This window comes from Agelaius phoeniceus, chromosome 17 (genome assembly GCF_051311805.1).
Source record: "Agelaius phoeniceus isolate bAgePho1 chromosome 17, bAgePho1.hap1, whole genome shotgun sequence".
NCBI classification, from domain to species: Eukaryota; Metazoa; Chordata; class Aves; order Passeriformes; family Icteridae; genus Agelaius; species Agelaius phoeniceus.
Genome location: NC_135281.1, coordinates 3,699,045 through 3,712,806, shown reverse-complemented (window position 1 = coordinate 3,712,806; position 13,762 = coordinate 3,699,045). Strand labels below are relative to the sequence as shown.

The window sequence follows — 13,762 nt, the reverse complement described above, 5'->3', positions numbered from 1 at the left end:
CCTGAAGGAGCTGCTGTGGCTGAGGGATTTCTGGGTTCTCTGATGACAAAAAACTGGAGTAAACCTTGCTGCCCTCATAACAATCTGTGGGAGCTTTTGTACAGACCATGCACATCTCTGTAGGAACTTGTCCTGTGTGTGGCCAAACTTATTCCCAGCAGCTAACTGGGAGCACAGGCACAGAGGTGGGCAGGATCTGAAGTGCCAGGAGCTGTGGGATTGGGATCTGAGCTCACCTGGCACTGTGATAAGGGGTATCACATCGTCCCTCAGCTGCTTGGGGTTAAAAATCCACCAGGCAGTGCAGTGGCCTCTACTTAATGGGATGCTTTTCTCAGAGGAAACTCCCAAAATTATTATCCTTGGAGAGGCAGGGATTCATCCTGCACTGTGGTGGGGAGCCTTCAGCAAAGGGGCTCACTGTGCTGACCCAGAAACAGCATCCTTCTCAGCACCTCCTCAGTTTCTTATGGCTAGAACATGTCCTCCTTTTACACAGCTTTTCCTACTGGAACTGAGAGCTGGCACATAAAACACCAGGCAGTGAGAAAGGAGGCTCACCCACCTGGTGACCATCACTTTTGGGATGAGCCAGGCTCACAGTGCAGAAGCTGCAGGATTCCCTTGGGAAGGGGTTGTCCTGGGGAAGCCATGGGAATGCCAGACCTGCAGTGCTGCCCTGGGTTTCCTGGAGCAGCTGAGCAGGGAGCAGGGCAGTGCTGCAGAGTGGCAGCTGTGGCCTCACTGCACTGGTGGCCAGCAGCTCCTGCTGGGCTCTGCTCTGTGCTCTCTCCTCAGCTCTTTTGGTAAAGCTGTGCAGTGAGGAGGCTCAGGGTCCTAATGGAGCTTGTGGGGTGGTGGTGGGATGAATTTGTGCCTTAAATCTCTTATGATGGATTTTTCAACCACAAACACTGCTCGGCCACCTCTAATTGCAGCATCTGTGTGAGAGGTGCAGGAGAAGCTGCAGAGCAGCCAGAACCCCCTGGGAATGCTCCCCTGGGAGGAGAGAACCCTGTAACCCTCCCTGAGGCTCCTCCAGAGCTGCTCCTGGGAAGCCCAGCAAGGGCTGCAGTGGTGGTGGCCCCGTGCTGGCTCCTCCTTGGGGAGCTGTGGGTTCCCTGTGAGTTCCCTGGGTCACTCCTCAGAGCCTGCTCCAGCAGCTCTGCTTTTCCCAAGCCTGTTTAAATCAGTGGATGCATTCCCATTGACTGTTTGGAGCTGCAGAGAGCCCCTTGGAGCTAATTAGTAATTAGAGGATGCCAATTAACCACGGTTCCCCAGGCTCTGCTGCTTTGCTGGTACTGCTGGGTTGGAGAAGGAGGGAACAAAATGGAGCCCAGTGTGAATGTGTTTCATCTGGAGAGCAGGAGAAGGGTGGAGCTGCTTGTTAAATGGCCAGCAGTCCAAGTTTTAAAAGGATTTATGAGGGCTAGATAAAATCATGTCCTAAAGGCTGTCTCGAAGCCTCTGTTAAGGTGGAAAATGCTTTCTAAACTTAGAGCTTGTTTCACTGTGTTTTCCCTCTTTTGGACCTCCCAGAATTTTACAGGTACAAAAGTTCCAGCTTTATTTACTCCATGGTGTTTAGCCTAGGCAGAATGAAAAACAGATTTGCACTCTCAAAATTACAGTGCTCAGTTGTTCTTGTGTATAACCTGTGGATTATGGGCCTGCCCACCTTTGGAAATGTGGTCCCTAAATTGTGGCAGAATTTAAGGAATGCTTCTAAGGGAAATGGGTTTTTACTGCCATTGCCAGGGGAGACTTGGTCACTCAACCATGAGTTTCCCACTTGTTGGATCACTGCTTACTCTCTGGTGTAAACTTGGTGTTCACTGGACCCCAGAGGGGTGAATCCATGGCCTTGATGCTCTGGGCAGGGGGCAATTTCAAACCTTTTAGGAGTGTAACCCCTTAAAGCCAACTCTAAAATGAATTTTTCTATCTAAAAATAGCTGAGATGGTAAAAGTGCTGCTTTTATTTTATTTTTTTAATACAAGCATAATTAACTCAACTCTTACTTTCACTCTACACAGCATTTACAACAAGCAAAACCCAAACTCTCTTTTGCCCTGACATCTCACTTCCCCACGTGTAGAAGCACCGCAGAATAATCATGAAATACAAGCACCCAATCTTTGCTAGCAGGCTGTTGCTCCAAGCCTTTCTCCATGGTATCCCCTCCTGTACGTGTTGTGTCTGGGCTCCACCAGCCTCAGGAGCCGTAAATCTTCCTGGTGTTTTCTTCCCTGAGGCAAATGAGACACAGATGTTCCCATCTGGAAACTTTGCTCCCGCCACCGTTGTTCTGCTCAGAGTCAGAGGCTTTGGAGAGCAGTGCAGCAAGCTGAGACTTTGAAGATGTCATTTTTTGCCATGATTGTGATAATTGCCCGTTTGATATCTGTAACTGCTTTCATTTTTCATTCCCAGTGCTTTAGCCCAAGGAGTAGATAGTGCGGAGGAGGAAATATTGCTTAATATTGTTATGGGAGTGGGTGATTTAAAAAAAAAAAAATAGTCTTGATTCTGTGATGTTAAATGGAACAAGGAATTAATGAAAAATTACCAAAATACTTAGCAGTATCTAAGCAAATGAATTAGTGAGGAATTCTGGCTTTGCTGAACGAGTGCCCTGTCCCAGGTTATAGCCCAGCCAAAGGGATGGTTTGGGGAGGCTGCATCACTCCCTTCAATCCCCAAAGTGCTTCCTATCCAAAAACTGCAATGCAGGCCTTGGTTTCCAGGAATGTTTTCTCCTGGGCTATATTCCAGGAGTGTATGCCTCCCTCTGGGGTGGCTGTCTCTGATGAGAGCAGAGCAATCAGCTGGTGAGGATGAGGAGGGTTCCATGACCCAGGGCACCTCGGGCTCCCTGGCAGAGCTCACAGCATCCCTTTGAGACAGTGATGAGCAAAAGCTGCTGCCAGGGACATCAAGGGATGGACTTGGGTCCCCAGAATTTACTGGTAGGGATGCTGGTGGTGTGGGAAGGGAATGGCTGTGGCTACAGCAGCCACAGCTCCTGGGTGGAAATGGCTGTCAGGGTAAATATTCCCTGCCTCCTTCATGGAAGGAGAGCAGGAGAGTGGGGATTACCACAACAGGGTGGTTTGTGTTCTTCTAGAAGCAAGATGAGTTTGGGGGCTTGATGTACAACAGCTGTGGGGTGTGTTGGATGTGATAGTTTGTGGGGTGAATCCCACATGCAGGGTTGGTCCTGGCCGGAGTCTGTGGCCCCAGAGGAAGGCTCTGGAGGCAGGAGTGCCCTGCAGGCAGGTTTGTGCTGCTGGGTCTGCCATGGCCGTGGCACAGGCAGAGCTGGAGCTGCCGCCGCCTTGTCTGCCTGGGAGCTGCCCCAACTCCAACCTGTGCTACTGCTGAGTTCCTAGAGCCAGGCACATTAATAGGATTTTATAAAAATCACTGAAGGGCAAGACGGATAAAGATCTGCAGTCTGCCTTCAGGAATAAATTATTAATCTTATTTCCCTTATTAACTGCTTTCTGGACTGCTTGTGAACGATAACATACTTTGCTCTTTCAAGTTCTTCTATCTGAGTTTCACATTGAATTGAGATTTAAAGTGAAACAGCTGTGTGTGGGAGAGGACTAGATGGCAATGGAGATACACGCGTTTATTTTTGATTTATAAAATGCCTCTCCCAGGCTCAGCAGCTCCCTCCTGTGTGATGCAAGGCTCTCCTGAGAGGTGCCTAGCCCTCTCCACTCCCACAGCATCTTACAGCTCAGGAGCTGGGATGTGCCATAAACCCGAGCTAAATGGGGTAAAAATAGGCTGATCACATGGAATGGGGGAAATATCTGTACAGGGACCTGAGTTACCCACTGCCACTGGTGCTGTAGTAGCATCTTGGCCAACTGCATGGCATGGAGGGAGGAGGGTGGTCAGGGACCTCCTGTGACCAGCCCTTGCTGGTGACCTGGTTATGCCACACACTCGTGTCCCCCAGTGCTGGTTGTAAATCACCTTTTGTTGACTCAAGCAAAGAAAGACCTCTAGAAACCACCCCACAAGCAAATAAATGTCAATATTTGTAGAGAGAAGTCATCCTGACTACAGACCTCCCAGTGGCTCACTCTCCTCCAAATTGGGACAGACCCAACCATCCTTTTTTTTTCTGAAAGCTGCTGTGTTGGCTGCCTTGTTCCTGATGCTTATCTTCCCTCTCCATCGCTTTTTGATGCAGCAATGCTGCAAAAAGATAAAATATTACTTCTCCCTTGACGATGTGATTGGAGTTTGAGCTTGGGGGAAGCTGTCTGGAAGCAGGTGAGGGAGGGAATTGTGGTGGAGAAGCAGTAAATGGCATCTTCTGGAAGCCTGAGTAACGATGCTCTTGCTTTGCATGTAGATCACCTCTCATCTGCATGCCTTGGAGAGCTGCAAAGGTGCTCTACAGATGGCTTAGAGCCATCAAGGGGAGGGAAAGGCAACCTTGGAGCGGAGGAAAGATGTTAATAAAATTTAAATGTAATTCTTCCCATTTCTCAGTTCCTAAATGTGAAAAATATTAGCTTGGTGGAGACTGAAAACAGATGGTGAGCAGTTGGAGCAGATAAGCATGTTATTCAAAATAAACATTCGCCAAAGCTGGGGAGGTGGCGAACCATATTTCATTTCACCCTATTTACATTATCAGGTCAGGTTACACTGATGCTGCCTCTCGTCTGCATTCAGATGATCAACAGGGACCCTGTGACGAGCCAACTGCAGCACATCCTCCTCACTGGGGATGTCAGGGCTGGCCTGGGGCACTCCCTGGCCTGCCCTCCAGCATGAGGCATGGAGCTGCTTGCAGAGTTAGAGAATAGTTTGGGTCAGAGGGGGCTGTTAAAGGTCTGTCCCTCCTTCTTTCCCCTCTTTCCAGTGGCCTCTCTATCCATTTAGCCAAGTTTGGCATTGCTCTATCTAAATCCATATAAACAGTGGGGGAAGAAGTTCCCAGGACTGTTTGTAGGAAGCTTCATTTTGCTGACTTGTAGGTGGGCTATAATTAATTCATGCCAAGTGCTCACCTGAGGTGGCAGGGCCAGAGGAAAGAGAGGTGTGGCAGATCTCCCTTGCTTTGAGGGATGTTTTGGGATGGGCTGGATCACCTTTGGGGTGTCTGGTTGTTCACTGGCTCTGGAATAAGCTCAGACCTGGCTCGTGGGTGACCAAAGAATTTCTCCTGCTGGACCCGACCTTGGCTGTTGTTACTGGGACAGTTCTCCAGTCCCTTGCTCTCAAGAGGCAGGGATGAATTTGGGGTTTTAACTTTTTGGGGTGAGGAGAGGCCTTTTAGGTTATGAATATGTTCTGCCTGATCCAGATGAAAGTTGAAAACATCTGCTTTGATTAAACTTCTTCTTTCTGTCTGAAACCATGTCATGCTTTCCCTCCTGAGACTGAACCACTGGGCAAACCCTTGTACACAGCCTTTTACTCAAAAGCCACCTTTGTTAATTTACAGGTTTGCAATATAACCACTTAGTGGTAAAAATTTTGTTGACAAGATCTGATTTTGAGCCTGTTCTGTGTCCTGCAAGCTGCCAAAGAGAAAAGCAAACTCTTACCTGGGCATAGCTGCTGGTGGTGCAGGGCTGCCTCATGTTTAATGTAGTTTTCTCTTATTTCTTCCAAGATATTTCACTGTTTGACTTCTACAGAAAGCTGGAGAGCTCGAGTCTGGCACATGGGTTGGTGAGACACAGTTCTGACTCTTTGCAGCTTTTTTACAAATGACAGCTCCAAAATCACTCCACAGTTCATCCTTCCTGCTTAACTCTCGTGCCATGGAACCAAGGGGAATCCTAGCTGTGCATCAGGAATGTGCTCTCAGGGAGGTGACTGGATTAAAGTGTGCCCATGCAGACACTGCAGTGTAAATTCATATAAAGCATCCCCATTTTCTGCTCTGTGGCAGTGGCTCTTCCCCTCTTCCCCTCTTCCCCTCTTCCCCTCTTCCCCTCTTCCCCTCTTCCCCTCTTCCCCTCTTCCCCTCTTCCCCTCTTCCCCTCTTCCCCTCTTCCCCTCTTCCCCTCTTCCCCTCTTCCCCTCTTCCCCTCTTCCCCTCTTCCCCTCTTCCCCTCTTCCCCTCTTCCCCTCTTCCCCTCTTCCCCTGGTCTCAGCAAATCCATGGCTCTGCCAGGACGTCTAGATCAAGGCTTTGTCTTGAGCAGAGTGGGGCACCTCCTGGTACTGCCTTGAATTATATTTTGAGCTTTGGGAAGAGGATGAGGAGGAGACTGTTTGTGTTTGTCTCCTCACTGTCACTCTTCTCCAGTTCCTAATCTTGCTTTTTTGGGGAAGGTAACATCCAGTTCTCCTCATGCACTGTTTTACTTCTTTTTCATCACTTAGTTTATTCTCTAATTGACAGAGGAATTTAGGATTAATTTAAATTCCAGTGTAGTTGAGATACTCCCTAACTTGTTGCTGTTTTTTTTTCCTTCTGCCTTTTCCCTTTCCTCAAGCCCACAGGCATGAAGAGATTAATAAAGCAGTTTCTTTATACAGTTTATAGTGCCAGTAAATGCTGAGGTTACCTGTCACAGCAACACTCTTTGTACTGAACACCATAGGTGGAGGGCTTCTTTAAAGAAAATAAATAGGATGAGATCTGTCTGGAGCTGGTGTTGAAAGTGCCCCTCTGAAATGTGCTGGGAGAGCTGGGAATGCAGGAGTGGGACCTCTCTGAGCGTCACTTGAGACCCCAGATTTTTTCTTGGCCTCTTGTCCCATTGTCTCACTTAGCTCTTTCTCCTCTCCAGAAAGAAAAATCATCAGCTGCACTTAATCCTGACATATGTTCCCTTTTAATTTGTTACGCCAGGATGGCGACTGGAGCGGCGAAGGAAATCTGGTGCACACGGACAGCCAGAGCAGAGGCAGATGAACCCAGGGCCTTGCAGCTTCTCAGGGAGGGAGGGAGGGAGGGCTCCAGGTGTACTCACAGCCCTGGGGCTTTCTGGGCTCTTGCACACCTGGGCTCCTTAAATGGGCCACAGGAATATCTAGGGCAGGAGCACAGGCTGCTCTGTGCTGCAGCTGCCCATCCCAGCTGAGAGCTGCAGAATCCACGCTGCAAACCCTCCACTGATGGGGAGATGGAATTCCTGCATGGAGCCAGGACTAAAACAGCACCTCATTGGGTTTATTTTCTCTGAGTCCTCCTCCCATGGTAATTCCAGTGTGTCTGAGGCTGGGAAGGCAGCTCTCCCACCCAGTGTCCACATCACTGCTGCCTCTGTCCCTGGTCACCTTGGGCACGTCCTGGTGCAGAGCTGAGCACGTGGCACTGCAAACTTTGGGCATTTGGCAGCTTGACAAACAAAGTGTTGTGCCATAAATATGTCTGGCCTGCTCCTGCAGGCACTGCTTGAGAAGGAACAACAGCATTTGTGTTTCTGATCCAGGTAAGGTTTGGAAGGAGTTTTTGAAGGAGAGCAGTGCAGTGTTTCCAGTTTGGGCAGGTGTCTTGCTCTGGTGCTCAGAGCATTCAGGCATTGACAACAATTATTCTTGTTAGAGTATCATCCAAAGTCTGTGATGACATTTGACTCTTTAGGTGAGTTACACAGCTGAGGGACTTGCACACATTTTGAGGAGCATCTCTGCATCCTCCCTGTGCAAATGGAGGCAGCACTGAAAAGCTGCTCTTGGTAAATATTTCTGAGTGGTGGAAGTGAAAGAATGAGTCCAGGAAGGCAGCCTTTCTCCAGGGAGCTGCTCACTGGCTCAGTTTTAGCCCCAGGTCAGCTCAAGGCTGACTCATGCCCTTGGTCACAGCCTGGTTTGCTCAGATGATTCTCATTAAATGGACATGTTTAGGCTAAAAAAGGAGAGCTTCAGAAAGATGGTTTTTATCTGCATTTATAGATGCCCCAGGTCATTAGCAGGAAGCTTTTAAATTTAACAATCCTGTTTGCTTCTTGTCTGTTGGAGTGGGCTTGGAAGGGAAGGTGTTGGCTTCTTGTGGGCTTCAGTTTTGGTGTCTGACACAGTAGCTGGTTTTATTTTGGGGTTATAAATTCCATGCAAAATTTATCTCCCTCTCTGTAAATTAACCAAATTAGTTCTGCTTTCTTAATGTGCCCTAGGAACATTTTAGGAAGGAATAGGAGAAGAGTTAAGGATTTCATGCTCTCCAGAGTATGGCAATATCAGATTGGCCATGTGCACCTGGAAAAGGGGGTTTCATGGGAAGAGAGAGAAGAGGAAGAGGCAGGTGGGTGACAGTGGGACCCTGGATGGTCATTGGGCAGCTGAAACCGAGTGCTGGAGAGGCACAATTAGTGCTGCTTTGATTGACTAATTTGGGTCATTTAGCAATGTGTCCCTTCCTTGCCTGAGTGAGGGAACTCAGACTTTTTGTGGTAGAAATACCCCTAACTTTGTGTACAAAATTTCACTGTTTTGCTGCATTTATTTAGAGAGGAAAGTCATGGGGTTTTCCTTGCTCCTAGTGATAAACTCACCTGCTGGAATAGGTGCCTACATGTATAAATGATGTCATGTTCCTACATCAATGCATGGTTATTCATCTGAATATCATATTCATGCATGGGAATGACAGGGAGGGTCTGCACATCAGGGTTCAATTGTATGGAAGCTGGGCCACATGTACAGTAGTTTGCAATATGGGATTAATGTAGTTCTTATAAGTTAAAATTAATAGTAGTTTCCCATGGCTTCAATATCTCCCCACTTCATGAAAGCAGAGCCTGGAATTTTTTCCTTTTCTTGAAAGCAGGTTTAGATAAATGAAGACACAATTGTTCTGGGATGTGGGTTTTGTAGCCATTCCAACCCAAGTTATTCCACCTGTACTGACAGGGCAGGAAAACATGGATTTTCATTCAGAGTGTATCATCCTTGCTCCCCCTTCCTGCAAACAGCAGAAAGAAATGCTGGGAATAACAAAGTTCATTTGTTACCTCTCTGGCATTCCCCATGACTTGTCATAAGGAAAATAAATGAGGCAGCTCGGTGGCAGAGCAGGTGCTGGGGCTGACAGAGCAGATCCCAGGCAGCAGCACGAGGGCTCAGGTGCCAGTTTCTGTTTTCTCTGCTCTCAAAAGCAGCGTTTTTGTTGTTGGGAGTCAAGAAGTAGCAGGTTTGGGTTGTATTTCAGTGCAGAATTTTGCCACCTATTCAGTGCTGTATGGGAATGCAGCATTTAATCGTTTGCCTGGGCTCAAAAGCTGAATTTCTTGCAGCTGACAGATACTGGTAAGAGCTGTGGATAACAAATTGCATGTTAATGGTCCCAAGCCCAGTTTGCACCACTGGAGAGGTGGAAGTTGGGTTGAGCTCCCTCACAGCCTGAGCTGGGGTGCAGCTGGAGACCTGGCTGTGTTCCTGGGGGAGACAAGCTGCTCTCATCTCGTTAGTGAGTTAATTGAGCAAAGAGAGGGCCAGCTTGAAGAGCAGAGAGTGGGGACCATCATGTCTGAGGGGTGGTTTCTTTGGGGTCATGGACACTGGAGATGCTGGCAGTGCAATACAAAGCACCCCTGGAATGGGACTGGCTCCCATGGGAGCCGTGCTTTGGAGATCCTTAGGCTTTGTCTGCTGAGCTGTCTGCACTTTAAAAACCAAAAATACCCCAAAACACCCCTCTCAAAAAAAAAAAAAAACATCCCACTATTACATCAGGATGTTTCTTCCTTTTTGTCTCATGAAGCTGATCCCAGCCACTGGAGCTGGGAGTATGGTCACACTGCTCCCCTGAGCTGGGGCATCCCTCAAGGCTGCAAAGGAAGCTGCAGTTTGAGCTGGTCATAGGCTGTACACAGGAGTGGGGCTGTGAGTAGCTGATATCAGCTCATCTCTACAACCCCAGGCCCTTTCCAGTCACTTCTGGCCCAGCCCAAGTCCCCATTACTGCTTGCATGGCTCCCAGAGGTTGTGATTCCTCTGGAAAGGCTCAGCGAGGTGTGTATCAGAGAGATCTTAAACAGGGGCAGAGCAAATCGACAGAAACACTTTGAACAGGATCTTTGGGCATGAGGGATGAGGAGATGGAGTCAGGAGACTGGGATGGTGAGCACAGACACCACAGACATGACCCCTGGTGCCTGTCCCCAGCTCGGGGCCCTCCAGAGCAGCGCGACAGCCTTGCGTGACTTCCCCCAGCTCTTATCTTCTCCCTTGCAACTGTTCCCGGCGTGCTGGGCGGGGAAATGCATGTCAGGGACTGTCACTAAGCCTTGCCACCTTCTCTTGGTACAGTTGCTGGTGAGAAGAGGGTGCCAGTGATGCCCGGATCGCCCGTGGAAGTGAAGATCCAGTCCAGGTCCTCTCCTCCCAACATGCCGCCGCTGCCCCCCGTCAACGCCGGCGGCCCCCGGCCCGTGTCCTTCACTCCAACTGCACGTAAGCCCAGTGTTGCTGCTTGTCCTGGGACCAGCTCCAGCCAGCAGGGCAGGCTTTGCTCCTAGAACCCACTGGGATGTCCCAGCCATCAGCCAGGGCACGGCGGGTGATGCGTCCTGGCTGTGTGGGAGGGGGGACCGGGGCTTTCCTGCAGTTCTGTACTGCATGCAGGACATAAAACAGGCTGTGTAATCCCCCTTTGCCCCCCTGCCTGCTCCTGCCTTGCTCCTGGTGCTGCCTTGAGTCTTTCTCTTTGCAGGTGCAGCCTTGATTTCCACCATAAACTCCTTAAGAAATTGAATCTTTTATCAGGTCAGCTTCAAGCGAGCCAAGAGCTGGGCTTTCCTCTTTATCTTTTGGAGGAGTTAATTCCCACTCTGCTGTATCTCACTTTGCAGGCAGCATTCCTGCAGCTGAGATTAGAAAGTTTTTCATTTTTTTAATTTCCCAGCCTTGAAAATTCCTTGCTGTCCATCCAGATTCTCTTTTTTCCATCTTCTCTTCATAATCTTTCCTATTAAGCCACAGTCAGTCCTGATCCTACCCAGCTGTAGCACAGCCTTGCACCCACTTCTTCTAGCTGAGTGTTGCTCAGAGGTGACTCTGTGGATGGAAAGGACCTTCAGCCTTTTCTTACAGCCTAGAAAGGCTCTTTTTTTCCTTCTTTAGCCAACATTTAAGCCATTTAATGTCTTTTTAAAAGCATTGTTCCGGAGCAAAGCTGCTTTACTTTGTTGGGCATGGAGTTATCTGACCCCCACACATGGCATGTACATATTTTCCATGCTCTCCTCACCCCTTTTCCTTGCACAGAGTGTTCCCTAGCTGGTTCTGTGTTGCTGTGCTGTCCATGACAGTGTCTGGGCTATCTCAGAGTTCCATGCTGGCACTGGGATTTGGAGATTTCCAGCCCAGCCTCCTGGAGGACACACTGTGATGTGCTGGCAGCAGCACTAATCACTGGGTTATCCCGCCAGACACATTGTCCCCATCTTTATGTGCTCAGGCGTTTTTAATGGCTCTCCTTTTGCTCAGGCAGAAAAAGACCATTAGCAAAGTGACAGAAATTAATTTTTCCAATGAGGATGCTTGGCACGCTGTTAAGGGCCAAGAAGCCTGAATCTGCTGATTGCAGATGACTTAATTGCCTCTTTCCAAGACACGTGAGAGATGTGACCTATGGTGAAGTTCATTCTTGCTTTTTCATTTCTCAGTTGCACCAGAGGGTCTTGGTCACTCAGTGGGGGAGTGACCTGCCCTGGCTTGGGCAGGTGAGGTGGAGCAGTTGGAACAAAGGGATCATTAACACAGGGTTGGATCATTAACACAGGGTTGGATAAACAGCAAAACCTTTGACTGTGGAGGACCTAAGGCAGAATTTAAGAGTAGCCTTGGATGATGACTTTGTTCCCAGGAATTTTATCACCCTGCTGTCCCCAAACCAGCAATCCCGCAGGTCATGGTGCTCTGCCTCGCTTGCTGCAGCGCTCTGCTCTCACCTGGCAGTCGAGGTGCCAGCCCTGCTGTGTGCTGTGTGGTGGAGCAGGTCCTGGTGATGTGCAGGATCAGATGAGTGCCAGCTGCCCTGTGGTGGTGCCGTTGGCAGAGGGTCAGGAGGGCTGAGCCCAGAAAGGCAGAGCGCGGTTACGGGGCCGTGTCTAACGGCATCCCCCATCCACCAGCATCCCCTGCTCCCTCCTTGGCAGCCTCTCCCCAGGGTCCCCCACAGCCCCAGGGGTGTCACACAGTCCCTCTTTCTCCTGAGGTATAAATAGAGCCCGTTGCTCTCCCCAGGCTTTCATCTGAAAGAATAAGAGGAAGTGAAATAGAGAAGGGGGAAAGCGCCTCGGTTGTGGCCGCCGGAGAGCACGGAGCTGCACAGCCTTTGCTGTTTGAGAGGAGCTTCTCTTGGCAGCTTCACCCTATCTGTAGCCCTTTTATATGAAATAAAGGCCTTTATGAGTAATTACCAGAAGGGCCTTGCCTTTCACACAGCTCTGGTGTACTCTGTGGAGCTGTACCTGTGGGTACATCCTGACGTCCCTGTTGCTTTGCTGCTTTGGGAGTGGGTGTGAAAAACAGGAGTTTTTCAGGTTGCTTTGCTCCATAACAAAAGCCATGAGCTCACATTGCCTTTGTACCTCCATCCTCTCAGTGCTGGCCTTCACCTTCATCTCATCATCTGTCTGTGAGGGCTGTCACCCCTTGGTTGGCAGGAACCACCTTTGTTGGTCTCTGTAGCCTTATCTTTCCTTGCATCTTAACTGACTCTGGTTAAGTTTCCCTCCTGTGCTCACCACGAAGGTCCAGGTGTGTGGAGCCTTTCCAGCCTCCGACCCTGGCATGCCCCAGAGTGGTTTAACTGTTCAAGTACCTCCTGTCTTCTGTGAAAAACCCCACACTGGGTTCATCAGGATTTGGTATGATCCTCATGAAGCTGCAGCAGAAATTTTGGCATCTTTTCTAGCAAGTTTCTGCTCTTCCCACAGGCAAAGGGCAGCTCTGCCAGGTGGTTTCAGGGCTTCTCTGAACACCATCACTTGAAATGTTTTTTATACCTCGTGGCCCCCTTGTCAGGACTTAAATCATAAGGGATTCAGGGCTGGGTTTTTAAGGATAAGCCCTGTGGATCAGCTATGACTCTCTTTCCAATGATGTGCTTTTCACTCTGAAATTCTGGGTTTATACCAAGCTGGGGCCCCAGTGCACAGCTGCTCATCAGACAGGGCTCGACATTGCACAACCACAGCGTGGGGATGTCAACAATTTATCCTAATCCCTTGCTGAGTTCCCAAACTTCCAGCCCTTCAGTCTGTTTCAACATGCTCACCACTTACAGGAGGCAAAATTGCAGATGGGACCAGGTTGGATAAAAACAACTGTGTTTGTGAAACTCCCTGTAAATCCCCAGGGAGGGATGGCAGGCACAGGGTAGGCTCTGCCAGCCCTCCTTGGGTGAGGTGGAGCCACCTGAGCTGCCTTCAGCAGCAGCAGCAGCCTCCTGGCTGGAGGATGGATCCACTTCAGCACCAGGGCCCAGGGATGTGCCCACCTGGTGCTCAGCATGGCTTCTGTCTGCCCTTTGCAGTGCCCAACGGAATCAACCATTCCCCCCCGACCCTGAACGGGGCCCCATCCCCACCCCAGAGGTTCAGCAACGGCCCTTCCTCATCCTCCTCCTCCTCACTGACCAACCAGCAGCTCCCAGCCACGTGTGGAGCCCGGCAGCTGAGCAAGCTGAAGCGTTTCCTCACCACCCTGCAGCAGTTTGGGAATGACATCTCACCAGAGATCGGGGAGAAGGTCCGCACCCTCGTCCTGGCACTCGTGGTAAGTCCTGAACCATCCCAGGCTGCCTGGCTTTTCCCAGGTCCT

The 13,762-nt window shown here is 49.6% G+C and overlaps 1 protein-coding gene across 5 annotated transcripts in view; it reads left to right on the top strand.

Annotated features, from left to right (window-relative positions):
* Positions 1 to 13,762, top strand: part of CBFA2T2 (CBFA2/RUNX1 partner transcriptional co-repressor 2) — a 62,879-nt gene that overhangs the window by 34,592 nt on the left and 14,525 nt on the right. For all 5 annotated transcript variants that reach the window (XM_077187506.1, XM_077187503.1, XM_077187504.1 and 2 more), the window contains exons 2-3: positions 10,244 to 10,387; positions 13,476 to 13,717. In XM_077187506.1, coding sequence (XP_077043621.1) covers positions 10,244 to 10,387; positions 13,476 to 13,717 — 386 coding nt within the window. The remainder of the gene's footprint in view (positions 1 to 10,243; positions 10,388 to 13,475; positions 13,718 to 13,762) is intronic.